This window comes from Halictus rubicundus, chromosome 10 (assembly GCF_050948215.1).
Source record: "Halictus rubicundus isolate RS-2024b chromosome 10, iyHalRubi1_principal, whole genome shotgun sequence".
Taxonomy (NCBI): domain Eukaryota; kingdom Metazoa; phylum Arthropoda; class Insecta; order Hymenoptera; family Halictidae; genus Halictus; species Halictus rubicundus.
This window is the reverse complement of record NC_135158.1, coordinates 2,856,762-2,873,321: the sequence shown is the minus strand read 5'-3', so window position 1 is coordinate 2,873,321 and position 16,560 is coordinate 2,856,762. Positions and strand designations below refer to the sequence as shown.

The 16,560-nt window shown below is 43.9% G+C and overlaps 1 protein-coding gene across 1 annotated transcript in view; it reads left to right on the top strand.

Moving 5' to 3' along the window:
- The window catches only part of LOC143357729 (uncharacterized), a 151,889-nt gene extending 139,978 nt beyond the window's left edge, over positions 1-11,911 (top strand). The window contains exon 6 of the mRNA XM_076794295.1: positions 10,900-11,911. Within this exon, the coding sequence (XP_076650410.1) occupies positions 10,900-11,057 (158 nt within the window). The 3' untranslated portion in view covers positions 11,058-11,911. The remainder of the gene's footprint in view (positions 1-10,899) is intronic.
- Positions 11,912-16,560: the final 4,649 nt, after the last annotated feature.

Below are 16,560 nucleotides of genomic sequence, written 5' to 3'. Positions count from 1 at the left end.
GATTCCATCGGCTAGCGCGTTATATAATGCGCTTGTAGCCACGGACAAATACGTTTTGACAAGCTGGAGAGGCCCGACGTTCTTCCACGAGTTTGTCTGGGTGTCCACGGGGGGTTGAAGGGGGTCGAGCGGCACCCCGTGACCAGGCACGAAAGCCGCGTTTCCGGGCCAACAAACAATTGGACGACAGCCAAAATATGACCGAGCCACGCGCTCTGACGTTTCGCGCTCTCCTAAACAGTCTCAGCTGCTGCGCTCGTAAACGCGGGCCACCATTTTGTTTTTATTGGGGACGACGCACCACTCGTTTGCGTGTAAACAGCCTCAGTCTCGTCCTTCTCTGTCGGGAGCTTTGAACCTGTTAATTGCACGCTGTACCACTGTGTCTGCACAACGGAAACGTGTGGCAAAAGAATTGATAAAATAATACACGTTCGACATTTAAAAACATTCGTGTCGCTTAGTATTCTTCAGTGTGTCGCTCTGAACATGTTAATTGCCACTGTGCTGTTCTTGAGCCACCGTAAAAGGTACAGTATAAAAGCATCGATAAAATAAAACAAATCGGAAATTTATAAAACGCTGTGAAGTCTATGCAGATCTTTATGCAAAATAAAGATTGCCTGCATCAATTGTAGTAAGACAGGAGCCGAATAAAATTGTCGTTCATTCATTCTTTAATTCTTAATTTGATTTTTAAAATTCTTTTATCTTTTATCTAATATCGTGTTTACAGGAGCATCGCACTGAAGACGCAATTGATGAGCACTCTAATTGCTAGGGCAGTGTCACTGGAAAAAAAAAAAACATATGACGAGCGAGCAAAGCGAACTTCCGTTCGGCAAAAACGGAACTCCTCGTAAATCGAGTCCGGCATGCGTGAAAAATTCCGAAAAATCAATTCGACTTTTCCGAACGCGTTCCCTCCGGTTCTCCGTTTCGGGGACCGTCTCGCCGAACCCCCGGCAGTTTTCAAAATTCATTGCTATATCTCTCATAACCCATCTGCCCGTCGTCCAATCAAACCGACTGACTCAACCAATTTACTACTCGGCCCCCGAAATTGTTTCGGCTTTGATTGACAAGCGGGAGTTGACCGCCAGTCCGCGCGCCGGCTGCCATCAAAGCGTCCATCGGCGATAGCGTTTCACGCGCGTTAGGACACGTGTACCATGCCCGCACCCTTTTCTGTCAAGATTATTTCGGGATGAAAGCGAGGACGACAAGATCCGGCGATCTCGACAAATGAAAATCGGATTCGAACGAGCCTTCTTTGCGTGGTTCGATGAACGTTCGTAAACACTCTGCTGGTAGAGCGCGATTCTATGATCCTGTAGAGATATATTTGACACAAATATCGAAGGAAAAGAAAGGAATTAAAGGAAAAAAGGAACTCCTGGACTCGTGCTCCTTTCCCCAAATTAAAGGAATTTATTTATTAGAATAGAAAAGCGTGATGGAATATCGATTAGTCACCCGCGACTCGTTATTAAATCGCGGGCGAGGTTCCCCGTCGATTATGGGAGAGGAACGCGACCCCCATCAAAATCAAGGAGTAACTATCCGGACAGAGACTCGTCAGGACAAGTTGGCAGCAATTTCTCCCCGGTTCCGGATGTGAATAATCGCGGGGGCCCGACCGGGCAAAAATAATTCCATCTCGTCCCTTCGCAAACGAGCCTCCATTATTCAACGCGATCTTTGATAAATTTCGTCGGACAGGCAGTCGGATGACGCGAGGGGTGGCGTTACGGAAAGCGACGGTAGGGGGTAGGAAACGGATGGAAAAATATCTCGTCCCCGTCGTCTGAAATGAAATAATTCTCCGCGATGTGAAATATCGTCATCCTCATAATTAAAAGTTGAGGTTGCAACTCGCGGGAGCCATTAGTCTCTCCCGGTGTCCGGGGATGCAATGCCGGTCACCGTGAGTTCCTCGATTCCTGTAATTATTCCATAAAGCGGATATTTATACATGTTCGTGGACCCCGGCCGCCGGTTGTCGCTATTTGTATTCCATTTCCATCGTGTTTTATGATCCGCTCGCTCGGAAAACATAATGCCGTTTGTACGTTTTGTACATGCCCGGGCAGCCTCTCACTATCGTCGCTCATTAGGCGAGTGACCATTCCAGGCACCAGCGCGCTGCAGCCTGTCCTAATGTCGTGGACGATTCCGGGAATCGTCTCGGCAATTAGCAATTTCGATGCACTTCAGATTGAGATTAATACCACAGATTTAATTTGTCATCCTTGATTTTAGAGCGTGAAAGAAAATGATGGCTAGTGACGTTCGCAATTTTTCAAATCTGAACACTTTAAATGCCTGCTTTTTTAAATCAATAAACAGTCAAGTAGCATTAAGGAAAACCTTTTTGCTAAGGAAAAACACCCTATGAATTTTTAAGAATTTTTATTTGGACTTTGAATTAAAAGCATGTGATTTTCTTCAATCAGATGGAAAAGAAATATTTTCTATGCAATGGAATACACTTATACGTCACGCATAAACATTATTAAACCATTTTAATAAATCCTGGATTGTGTACTACATTTTAAAATAATTTTTAATTTCACGGTTTTCTTTACTCAGATGGAAAAGAAATATTTTCTGGGTGGTACAACGTGTACAAACATAATGTATGAACATTTTCAAGTCGGATCTAGATACATTCTCGCGAGAACTTCGAAATTATCGAGTGAAACTGTGTGAGCAGTCGATAAAGCCGGGATCAGATTTCGTTCCGCCGCGTTCTCTCCCGCAGCTCGTTAATATCGAAACGAAACGAAACGAAACGAAGTTCATAAACTATCAAGGAAACCGTGTGCTTCTCAGAGTCCATTAACCGCGTTAAATTAATCGCCCGGCGTCGACGCTTCGCGACGTTGGCAAACGAAACCGACTAAACTGAAATTGGAGACGCGCGTAAGTGGAGAAGGCAAAGGGCTATACTACAGATTGCGACGTCGCTCGCAGACGTTTCCACGGTAAAAAGGGTCTGCCCTAGCGAAAGGTCTAACGAGATTTTATGAAGAGCCTCGTTGTACCATGTAATAACTCGCTTAGACGTCCTGCGATCGGGCAGACGTCCAACTGGCTGTCAATACCCGCAGTGAAAAAAATAGAAATGGAATCTGCCTTGCGGAAATGATTCTCGATGATCCTGCGATGATTAGCCGATAATTAACTTTCGATTCTAGTCGTTAGATCAATGGATAGAATACGATTGGAAGATGGGAATTCGAAGAAATGAATGTAAGGGATGGTTTTGGGGTAGATCTGGTTTAGGTTATATTTTTTAATTGTTTTGGAATGAAAGACCGGTTGATTCGACTATGAGAATTAAAATAATTGTTCGTGTTATGCATTTATAGCAAGAATGAGTGAATTGTAAATGAACCAAAAAGTTCCAGTAGTACGAGTCTCGATTATGCCGGTCCAGCTTTTAGGTTTCTATCAACCGAGAATCCCCTAAAAATTCTTTACACGTATTATTTTAATAACGGAGCTTTTAAGCGTCGCTGGGACATTACCGGTGAATTAATCCAATCTGGAAAGTAGAAGAGAGAGTGGCAGAGGGTTGGGAAGAAAAATTTGTGGAAGGGTACTCGCGATTTTTCATGGGAAATTATCCCGAACGTCTGGGGGATGGGGGTGGTGGGATAGTTAAGGAGTTGGAACTCTCTCGTCGACTTTTCTCGCGGAGTTACGCTCTCGATTCCTTTGGAATCGAGTGACTCGGCGCACTCTGGACCGGAAATGTTCGTCGTGAATCGGAGGGAACGGCTCGAAAGGGCTGAATCGTGGCCCGGGGATTCGCGAAAGGGTTCGGCGACGATAGTTCTCCGGCATTCGATCAAACCACGTCGGAACCGGTAGAACAAGTCCCATCGATGAAGGGACTCCCTGTTCGAGAATCTTTACGAGTCGAGGTTTACGAGCCACCCCCCACGGTCCACCTGATATCGAACTGGTCGCGGTACACGTTAACGAGCGGGGTCGAAACTTTCGGCGAACGGATTTACGATCCCCTCGAAAACACTTGGACCGATGCTTTGATTCTTTCTCGCTGCAAAATCTGCCGCCCCGGTGTGATGACCGCAAGTATGGCAACGGGGGTGGCCGCCCCTCCCGAAGTTTCACAGTTAAAGAGGTTGCGAAGTCCGACGATTCCGAGAGAGAACCGTTCGTCGAGGTTGAAGTTTCGAGGAGCACCGATTATGGAGACTTATGATTCAAGGAAATAAAATTGTGGCGGGGAGGTGGTGGGGAGCTTAATGCACTGGGGGTTGGGGGAATATATATGGAGCGTGACACATTTATTAGGGGGTTGGACACTGGGGATGCTGCAACTCTGGGGTTCATTGTTTATTGCGTCGACGGAAAATTGGTGTTTTCAGGAAGGTACTTTGAAAATGAAATTTCAGGTCATCTGGTTAATTGCAGAATTTTAAGGGAGGAAATTGGACAAAATACTACTTTATAAATACTCTGGATTTATTATTCTAATAGGGACAGTTGCAGTAAAACTGTTTATATTCGAGAAGAGACCATGAGTTTTAAATAAAATGACGTCAGAAACGAATTTCCAGTATATTTGATTCACAGCAAAATTGTAATGACGACAACACTTTGAGGTACCTTCAGTGAGAATTTTGTAAATTAAACTACAATCGACAATCTATAAATCTGTATAAGGTATTTGGAAACAAAATTCGTGTATGTATATTTGATTAGAATTTTAATGAAGTTATTACTTCAAAGTACCTTCAGATCATTAAAGATTAATATACTAATGATGTGCGTACGACGTATAGCCAAATGTAAATATTTAGTGGAAGCAATTGCAATCAAAGTGCATATATTAAATACATATTAATGTACAATATATTACGCTAGAGAAAGTTGAAAACAAAATACAATATATGTTCGATTAACATCAGTATTGTAACAAAAGTAATAATTCAATTTCTTTTAATTTAGGATACTATTCCACGTGATTTATACGATTCACATACACACCTGAAACATTCGAACGGCTCATAAATTATTTCTGTTCCTGGCTACAAATTGCAAACGACGCATTTCATCCTAGTGATCCATCATACTGGAGCTGTCTGACAAATGTCAACAAACCATTGCAAATAATGTCGAATACATAATTGATCAACATGTAATTGATGCATATTTTATTGATGGATATAATCGATACACTAAAACAAAGCCTGATCTAACGGAAATATCAACGAGAAACAATTAAAACACAACTCAACAAAAATTTGACCATACGAACAGTTGAAAATAGCTAAAAAAATGTCGAACAATTTTTTCCTGAGAAACCTCCATCCATAAACAGCAAAATGTTAATTTCACGGCAGATCTCAATTAATCAATTACTTCCCTAAATAGGGAATAATTAAACGCCTTCGAGTGAAGGCTACTAGGCGGTCCAAGAGAACTTTCCGGGCGAGTTAAAATTGAAAACCCGTGGAGAGAAAAAGACACGGAGAATAAAATGTTCGAAACAGAGATTCTGTAACCCAAAAAGACAACCCGCCGGCTCTGTGCAATCTTGTCCGCCGCCGCAATGCAGGTGGCCTGAATAATAAAAGTCGCCGGGCGCAGCAACAAGGAATATGTAAACGCGCTAACAACAACGATCGCGTTAGGTACCGACGTGTGAAAAGCCAGAAAACCGTGCGAGGGTGGACGGTCGAAGTACGCACCGGAGAAGACGGGGGAAAGGAGTCAGCGGGCCGGATCCAATTAATCGAATATCGACCGTCCCCTCTGTTTCGCTTTTTCCTATTTTTCTCTCGCAGCCGCCGCCGCCGCCGCCGTCGCCGCCGCCACCGTCGCCGTCGTCCCAATACCCGTTCATTACGGAAACAGTGACCCGCCTACCTGGACAAACCGTGCGAGCCCCGGGGCTTTATGAAGCCTCGTATATCCTACCAGCTTCGGACCACCCCTAAGTTTACCTCATCCCCTCCCCTACCCTTCTCGGACGCGGGTATCGCGGCTAATAAACTTCCGGCCATGAAGAGAGAAAAACGTGCGGAAAACGCAGGGGAATTGTCGCTCGGCGCCGATGAATTATATATTCGACCCTCTAAAACCGATATTAAAAGCGATTCAGAGGTGGGACCCGGATCGAAGCCGATTTTTTTTTTCACACGTACACCACGCCACCCACTCCCGCATGTCACCGCCTTTGTCCTGCGGATCGAATGCTTTTGTTCGTTTAACGAGCCGCTCGATCGAGAACACTGTACCCAATCGCCGGGAAATTATGGATCGTTGACGCACGCGTTTGTTTCTTCGCGAGCGGAAGTCGAGTGGAGGAATCGGGAATCGAAATAAACAATTATCTTTGACGAAATTCTGTTCGAGTATGTCTCGTTTAAAGGCAGTATGCGTATTTTTTTCTCGGTAACCATTCGAACGATCGAGTTGAAATTTTTTGGGCTTTCATTTCGAGGGGTGACACGTAGTTCAGACGTAGAATTTTTCGAAATTCGTCCTGTAGCCTGATTGACAGCATCAGTTATTTGGACGTAGGAGTGCAAACGATACTACACATTGATTGAGTTGTACAATTTTCTCTGGTCGGTATTTCAAGATTCACTTTGGCTAGAATGTACATCTAGTATGGTACCAGATGCTGTAAAAATTTGAAGTGAATAGCTGTAGCAAATTTGGAAAAAGTGTACACTACCCCTGAAGAAGTATTTGTACTTGTGGAATAATATGAAAAGTATTTGTAGGTTGACTATTCCACTGTACATTTCAGGAAGAAACAGTAGAATATACAATGCAGACTATTTTATTATGGATAATATTTTCTTGCTTGAAAATGTAGCTCCGCAAGGGGAAAAGGTTTGTGTATGATCAGACGAGTTTCAATCTTTTATTGCGAGAAGTGTGTCAGCAGTATTGAAAAACATTACACACGAAGAGCGAGAGGAATGGATGGAAAGAGTATCAAGTAGAATAGGAACGTTTGCAGTCTGACCGTAGAATTAATATTTCCCGGTACAGAATTACAGCCCGATTAAAAATGTTTAATTTTACAGAAACACTGGTGGAAACCTGTTGAATTCTGTTATTGAAACTGAAATGAATATTGTTAATTGGCTTCAGTCCATTGCTTCGAAGAGTATGATTTTTAAGCAAAGAGATTTCAGCTGGGAAACAATAGGGTGAAAAAATAGAGGATGCAATTTTCATAACGATTCGATTAGTCGACATGCGTATAAGGTTCCAGCGTTCCGAGCTATGCATTTCCTACGGTAATTTCGTCGGTAGCAACGTTTATATTGGTGGCCGTTTGTATGTAAACGACACTCGGTTGGAAATAATTATGAACAGACAGTATAGGACGAGGCAATTTAAATAGACAGTCTCTTGTTCCGTCGACGCCGAGCGGAATTGCCCGATTTCGCTCGGGGAAACGAATTGAAAATGTTCGATAGACCATCACCGTCGTTCTCTTCTTCGTGAGGTGAAATTCATTCGATGACTCTCGTCATTCTTCCTGATTTTTCCTGGCACAATTACGCGTGACTAGATTGGCAATTTTTCTGCATTTAATTCTCCAAAACTGTTTCTACATTCACAGTTGAACGTGCCCGCTGTCGCGGACAGATTCTATTCGATTCCTGTTTCCCTACAAAACGATTCTAAACCTTATACGATGGAAGAGTGGGGGCAGGGGGGTCGTTTTCATCTTTCCATTGAATTCCGCTATCAAAATATTCGATGGGAGCATCGAAAGCACGGGCTGATACGTCCATCGATATTAATTCCTTCGCAGGCCAATAAAAAATCGCGGTGCCGTTGTCGATATTACGTCCAATATTTCCGCGACCGAGGTTTTTAATCATTTTCCCGTCATCGACGGGAGATCTCGTCCCTGGACCGCGCCATGACAATGAAGAGGGTCGCGTGCTGAATCAAGAGAAGGATCGACATCGTGAACCCGTTTCACACGAAATTAATCTAAAACTATAGAAACAACGATTTCCATCTAGAGAACAAAATAAAAATTTTTCGCTGATTTGGAAACTAAATCCACAAATTAAATTAATGACCGTTCACAGTTTGGTAGTTAATTCCAATAATACTTATGTATTAATGAGTATTGGAGGTCTGGCAAGTAGAACAGACTCGCCATTGGTCAGACAAATAGTGCAAGTCCTTATGACATCAAATAGAGAAATTATCCACAGTCACTTGGCTATTTTAATTGCCGGTTTCACTTTCCTCTAGTTATCGGATCACTGCAGTCATTCCAAAACGGTGAAAATAACAAATTTCTAAACACGAACAAAATAAATACCTTTGGAGCGTTTCGCAACTGAATTCAGCCGAAAAATAAATTCCTGTTGGACGGGAAGATACGAATGTACGCAGTCTGGCAATTAATTTCAATAAACCGGCGAATGAATGGGTACGTTCGCAATAATCCGTGCAACACGAGCAGAATAAACAAACCCATAAAAGCTTAAAAAGTTTTCTTGTTACTCGCGGTAAAGGGCGGCGTCGGCGAGCACGGTACGGCACGGGCACGCGGCGTTTGCCGCGGAAAAAAGGCGGGACGCCGGCGAAAGCTTATGTGCACAACCTCAGAAAGCTCGGAGCTTCCGTTTAATTAGTCTATTTGGAGCAGCTGCAACTACTTAAGCAACGTGCCCTCCCCCTTCCTCTCCACCCCACGAATTTACCAGTGCCGGGCACCAACGAAAAACAATTTCCCCCGGGCGAACTGTTTCGCGAATAATTTAGGATTAAGGGTTAAGAACGGCTATCGGGACCGAGGCAACAAAGTTTGCGGCGCCGTGCCACGGAACTTGGCAAGCATAACCGCCTCTCCCCGGAAGCGACGCGTCCCACATTTTTCTCCGCCCATTTTTCTGGTGGCCGGGGGCAGAGCACGGGGGTCGAAGGGCTAACGAGCGACGCGTTCGCCCACCTGGTCATTATTCAACTTCTTATTGTAATTAAAAACGATAAAATCGCCGGGTAAATTCATTACCCGGAATTTGTAATTGAAAGAGAGCTTGATGTGGGTTAATAGGAACGCGACAGTGCGTCCCGACCGCGACGGGGTTTGATTAATACCGCGGCTTCCGCGGAAGTCCACGACAAATGGATTTTCGATATGACCGCGTCGGGTTCTAAAGTATCTCGAAATTAATTCCTGTCCGGGACTCGAGCATCATTAATGTCCCAATGAGGCCGTCGCCCCTGGTCCGACGAAAATTCGAATTTCCCGCGCGATATTCCCTCTCGCGAGCTGAAAAGAATTTTTAAATGGTCCGTTTATGCCGAACCTCGATCTCGATTCCAGCCATTACCAACACGTTATTTTCGTGGACCACTGTGCTCTACAGAAATGAGTTTCATATTTAATTTTGGGGCGAGGGGAACTAACTACACGTGGTCAGACAGGATTCGAGAGCTAAAATTTGAGTACTTGAGAAAGTTAGTAATTGGTAGCTTGTTGTGTTTAAATATTAGGAAGCTAACCCTTCTCCAGAGAAGAATAAAATCGTTAAAAAATATTTCATAGTAGATGGATAAGTAGAAACTGACTGACTTCTTCTCTGTTAATTATCGGAAACTCATCCTATCCTTTGGACGAAAATAAATTAGATAGGGGAAACAATGAGCTTAATGCGTGATAGTGTATCGATAAGTGGAAACTGACGGTAGCCGGACAGGGTCTGCGAAATATAATTTCATATATCTTGGAGATATTAAAGGTAGGAAGAATGTCGTATTTAATTATCGGAAAGCAATCCGGCGATTCTTCCGAGAAAAATAAGATTGTCAGTGGTAACAGTGCGTGTATGATCGGATATACTCGTGATACCTGGATATCAGATTACTGATATCTGTTCGCCGACCAGTAACCGAATATCGCGGTTTCGTCGGCGTGTCAACGTCAGCGCTCGTAAAAAGCTCGAGTTTTTCGAAAACGTGAGCATACAGCCGGCGCGCCGGGTATCCTCTTACCAATTATACCGAGGAAAAAAAATCCTGATCCTTCCATTTCCGGGAAAAAAACAGTCTCTCGGAAGAGGGAGTAAGAAAAATGAAACAAACAAAAAGAACTCGCCACAATTCAATATTGAATAACAAATCCAAGAATAATAATTTCTATAAAATCAGACTGTGATTCAAAAGACAAAAGAATATAACTTACGCGTACAAAGCATCCCGTTGTCTGTAATTCAGAATTATTGTCGACCGAAAATCCAGCGTAATCAAAAGCTGAATACTATATTAAATTGGATTATTCTCAACAGAACAAGCCAAATTAATGTTTCATTTCAAATTAAGCAAACTATGATCATTCTAAATGGGCAAATAAACGCTTGAACATCAGTTAAATAGGTAACAAGCTTCTGTTAATTAATACGAACAATTATTTGCATAGAAATGTACAATGTAATCAATCGATCACGAACAACGCCAGAATAAGCGGAAAAGGTCGGTTATAATCAGACGCGTTAAGGAATTCTCAACTCGTGCTAAAAAGTGGCAATTAACCAACCAATCTTCTCTGAAATTTTTCAGTGCATTAAAAAAATCAAGAGTAGAAAAAAGTGGCAATATAAATATTGTTTTCGATTGAAAACATCTTAAACTGATTGAGGCAAGTTTAATCACTGTGTAAAGTTTGGCAAGGGAGGAATTGATCTGGCGAAACCTGGGCGGCAAGATGGTTTAAGCAGGATGTTCGGTGTAGCGTTATTTGCGTTCAGAGGCGATTGACGGATGTTCAGAGGGGCATCGTCGCGTTATCGCCGCGCAGACACTGAATTATCATCGAGCGCGTGCCAGCCCCCGCCGTCTAATCCCGGGCATTCATCATGTTCCTTCTGTCGTCAGGTGGCAACAGCTCAGCGGGACGCAGCACGGCCTGGACTACAGCGACGACGATGATTCTAGCGTTGATTGCGAACCTCGTGTTCCTGCTGTCGACCTCGATGACGATGTTCGCGGCGACGGTCATCACGTCCGAGGCTCTCACTGCCGGCAGCAGGTAGCTCGTGGGCGTCGACGAGGATACCCCTGCCACTGTCTGACCCGATTACATCGTCCATGTAAAACCTAGTAGTCTAGGGCTTCCAGTTATGTATGTTACTATGTATGGAGTAGATAGTCGAATAACAATGATTTTTATTCGAGTGGGCCTGGCCGAAATACCGAGCGAAACAAAACCGAGAAACAAAGAAAAATAACGAACAGAGAGGGACAGACGACAGACAAGAAGGAGGAGAGAAAGAAAGCTGGAAAATTGGCGTGAGCTTTCTTCGAAGCGATTATATACTTTCGTCGAGCGTGTTTATCCTTTTTCTGCACGCGCGAGCAGACTGTTGAACCGAACAGGGACGATCGATCGATCGATCGTGTACACCGTCATAATTGTCCGATTCTCTGGGGCTACTAGGTGAACACGCGGGAATACCAGAACACATGGGTGAGATTGATGATTAAGGAAACAAAATAGTCTTTCGATGTGCTGAGCGAGAGAGAGCGAGAGAGAGAGAGAGAGAGCGATATGGAGAGGAGAGATGTAAACGGATGTAAAGCGAATTTTCAATTGTAACCTATTGTACGCAATATAACACTCCCTACGACACACGATATGCTTGCTCGTTCGATTCCGTTCGTCCGATTGTTTCGATTTTTCTGTGATTCGTTAGTGACCCCAGTGTTCACCGAGCGTCGAGGATAGATATACGATTACAGGGGTAATTAATATAAAAATGAAAAAAACTGATATGGTTAAACGTTAGCGCAGCGACGGGCGGCGTTCTGCTCAATATCCGCTCCTTTTAAGACGTCTGACGAGGAACGCGACACCATAGGTACCGATTTGTAATCTGTACAAATTGTAATAAATTACCATTCGAAGTACGTTCGATCCACCTCTCGTCGGCCTCGTTCATTCTGACCCGTCATCCTTACATTTCCTGTAAACGTGAGACGAGGAAATTAATTAAGATTGTTTCTTGATTGAGCAAGTAGTACATCTAAACCATTAAACAGACAAGTAATATGCATTATGTTTATTTCAGATCGACACGTTAAATAAATCTTTCGTGGATTCAGTGTGGATTCAGTAAAATCTATATGCTATCAATATAGCCAGATGTCAAGTAGAATGAACCAGTAATAGATTCGGCAAGTAGTACAAGTCACTCTTTCGAAATTAGTGATGTGAAGAGGCAGAACAGATTCTAGTGCAATTGTCAGTATATATCCTGGCTCCTGATCGAACAAGTAATATATCCAAATCATTGACCAGACAAGTAATCTACGTCTTGTTAGATATTCCTTCAACCAGGTGAGTACATTTAAAAAAATATTCAACATAGTAGTTCAAATAAAAATTTCTAGATCCATGATCAGAACAGTAGGGAAAATTTCTGATATAATTTTCAGTGTACTTTAGATGTACTATAGAAATTGATCATAACCCTTAATTGAACAAGTAGCATACACGAACCATTAATCAGACGAGTAGGACATGTGCTTTTCCACAAACATATTCCAATTGAGGCAACTGTGCCAAACAGGACATTAATCTGCCGAGTAGTATGGCCACGCCGAATATCGTGCAAGTAGAACAACCTTGGTATTTGCCAGACAAAGAGCCCAAATCACTGACCAACGAAACAGAGTCGTCTCGCAGGGCGGGCAGGTCATCTTCATTTCTCGTTACACTTTCTTCCCGCTTTTGACTCATCGGAATTACTCTGCGACGCCATAAATTCCAGCTTGGCAGCCAACGTGTAGACGGTCGCGCCCGCCGGGAAACTAATCTCGCTACTGAAGTATCAGTCGCTGAATTCGTCCGCATCAGGGAGCCCTGCAATTAACTCGACGTTAAACGATTCTTCTCTCCACGTCGGCGCAAAAGGTAAGGATGCCGGTTTCCTTCTGGGGAACGTAATCTGAAACGTCACTCTACTTTGACCCGAGTGGTGGAAACAGGGAGAGAGGGGAGGGAGGATCGGATTGATCCAATAAAGAACGCTCCCTGAAAATTGGCACGACCACTCGTAAATGTTGAAGTGCACTCGAGGCTACGTGGATTGCGACGTCGAAATATTTCCGGGATATGAATTATATCGGTACGTGACTCTTTCCGGTGGCCGTAATTGCGCCGACAGAGTTTCGGCGGGAAGGTTTATCGGCTCCTTAAAACGAATTATTAAATTTATCGTTTAATCCAGAGTGCGCGTTCACTGATGCGGCCAGTCGTTCGAAACGAAAGTCCTGTTTGCTGATTCCTCACGGGTCTGGACGTTTCCTATGTACGTCCCTGCGGTCGCAATTTCCTCGGTGCGAGGAGCACAGAGCAATTTCAGGATTTCGCGTGAAATCTGGCCTTCTGAAAGTGGGACACGTTTTATGGTAGGCAAACAATTCTTTTTCAAACATTTTCGAAGGATGTTGATTCTCTGTTCCACAATTTAATCGAAATTTCATTCTCCCACAGTCTCTAGATCTCTATTTAAAAAAATCTGTTAACCTATAGTGCGACCGTCAATAGCAACAATTTTACTCCGGTATGAGACGACACATGTCAAATATTTTTGGACTATATTTCCACCACATGCATTTTCGTTCTCGTCTGTATTTCTGTAGTAAACTTAAATTTCTTAAATTTGTACAATGGTTGTTGTACCGTTTGCTGTGCAAGATCCAGGAAAATCGATAAAAATGGGTAACGAAAGACACAGATTGAGATAAAAGGAAGATAGGGAGGTGGACTGGCGAGGCTTCGGAATCCTGGATCTCGAAATCCAGGATCGTCGGGGTGTCACGGACAAACCCTGTTATTTCGCGTGGCCGTGTAATCAAGAGAAGTCTCGCGCGGAATTTAATGGCTCGGTCTAATACAGTGCCGGTTGGTCGGTAAATATTCGCATTAAAATTCAGTGGGGGTTATCGGGGGGCGGTAGGAATTAGCATTGTACACGTATAACGGGCTGGAAGGCAACGTGACTCGTGGGCGAGGCAGAGCGAGGCACTGGTGCCGCGGGCCAGGTCTAAATCAAGGTTTAAGCGTCCGCGCACGTCACGACGCCTCGTAGTAGCGTGGGGCCACGTGCCGGTCGCGCGAGACACGTGCGAGACAGGATCGGGAGAGAGCCGAGGCGAACGGCCAGAAAAGGATAGACGGCCGTTTTAATTTCGCCGACAAGCCAGATGGACCGAATGGCGCTATGTTCCTTTATACGGCCCTGAACGCTCTTGATTAACGTCGATTCCGCGGTGGCCGCCCTCTCTTACCTTTTCATTTTCTTTGCCAAGCTCCTCCCGGGCCGCACAGCGAACCCGGATACCGGCGACCCAATTTTCTCCGAAGTCCGAACTTCACTGACGATGGGGAAAGAAATATTCCCCTCCGGGCTCTTGCCAGACGATTCTGATCATGCCTGATTAATGCTCGCCGCGTTAGTCATGCGATTAAATTTGATTCGATGCGTCGAAAATGTCAGGTGCGTAATTTGTTATTGGTTTCGGGAGACTGGGAATACAACTGCTCTAGCGGAACCAGCGTATTCTAGATTCATTTCCAATGAATCGTGTCACGTGTTACATACATGTGATTTAAAAATTTCATGTTCATCAATCTTCAATTTGATACCTGTTCCTGTTACTTGTCTACCTACTGCATTCTCTCAATTATTATTTCACATTCCTCGAATGTGAATCTTCACTGTATGCTCTCAATTATTCATTACATAATCAATGTGCTACAAGGATACATAAGTATATAAAATCGGGAATAATGTTGATAAAGTACCATTCACACTTATTTCCATTGTTCGTCGAATTAATCTTGTCCTCGACTGTATCTAAAACGTAATACCTCTGATCGAGAATGAATGTATAACTGTCCCAGTAGAATAAGATAGTCTATAGTCAGACAGGGTAGAAAGAATAGAACAATTCCACTCGTCAGGCCGCAGATGATCGTCCAGGGACTGTTTGGACAATCCACGCACCCTGAATAGATAAAAATCACCATGAGCACAGAGTCGACTACTGTTTGTATTCACTAGGAATCAGCCATCGATTCGGAGAGTCACTCGATCCACGGTCGACAGATGAAGCGACGTCGGCATCGAGCCAACGAACCTCCTCCTAATTTTCATTGGAATTTCGCGATCCGTGACGCGCGGTGCAGCACAGAAAAATACTCCGTCTTCTACCCCACGGTCTTTTGTCCTCGACTCCAGCCCTGTTTTCTTCTCTGTAATTTCTTTCTGGCCCCGTGGTTCTGCTTACCGTTTTCTTCGACGTCGTTACGGTTGGTCGGTTCACTCGAACACAAGAGAGGCTGGTCCAATTATTTTATTCGTTCCCCGGTTACACGGTGACAAAGCCTTCCGATGTCAATTAAAGCCTTAACGAATTCGTTGTTGTCGGGCCGCGGCTCCTCCTCATTTTTTTTTTCATCCCCGTCGTCCACCCTATTTTGCAGGATCGACTCGAATGCGTTCGTCTGCACTGTTACAGATCGTTAATTGGAGGAAATTGCTCGGTCGTGGACCAACCTCTTCTCATTGTATCTTGAACGTCTGCGGACCCTTCGATTTCACATGACTTCGTTAAACTCGCTGCTAATCTATTTTAATCGTCTGATTAGGCCGAACGAAATTTAACTCTTCGAGGATAGACTTGCTTTTGAGCTGTCAGCAGCTACTGCGAGAAAAAATCGTAGATCGACTTTTCGGATGTCATTTTACAGGAGAGACTTCCCTTTATAAGACCACATTAAAACGAATATGGAAAAAATTTGTTGAACTCTGTAGAGTCGCTTAAAGGGTGCTCAAAAGTGCCACAAAATCAAATTGAATTTGCGCCAATTTTCAACCGTATCGAAATTTAATAATGAAGCACGTCCTTCTTAATTATCAAGATAAATTCTCTCACCTGCGTCCAATTACCGTGGCATCTTCACATCCACGAAACAATTCCGAATTCTGGTCGCATCGAGCAGCCAATGGATCCTCGAAGGGTTGTAGGACGCATTTGTAGGAATCCAAGGGGTCCCGTTTAAGCGACCCATTAGGGATGAAGGGCTCCACTGTCCCGGCCGGTAATTGATTTTCACGGGAGATCGGAATAGGCCCGCTGCGCTCGCGTCTAATCTGCGACGATAATCTAGACGAAGGGTTTATTACTCTTCTGGCATGGCCTCTCGATAATTGGCGAATTAATATCTCTTCGCAGGTATTAAGGGGATGAGTGGCCTGGCTGCCTCGAACCGGGACTTATCGCTAGACCTCGTCTTAGACACCTTATCCCGACGCAAAGTTTATTCCGAACTAGAACTATCAATTATTCTTAGAGCGCCGTGCCTCCGAGACCCGAGGAACTGCGGATTGTTCGGATCCTTAACCTATAAATCGACCTGTCTCCAAAGAAAATTTTATTTCCCTAAATCACCCAGTCTCCTTGAACTTGCTTGGATTTTTCAAATGAGCTTAATTTGAAATTCATTCGAGAGAATCAACGTCCTAAAAA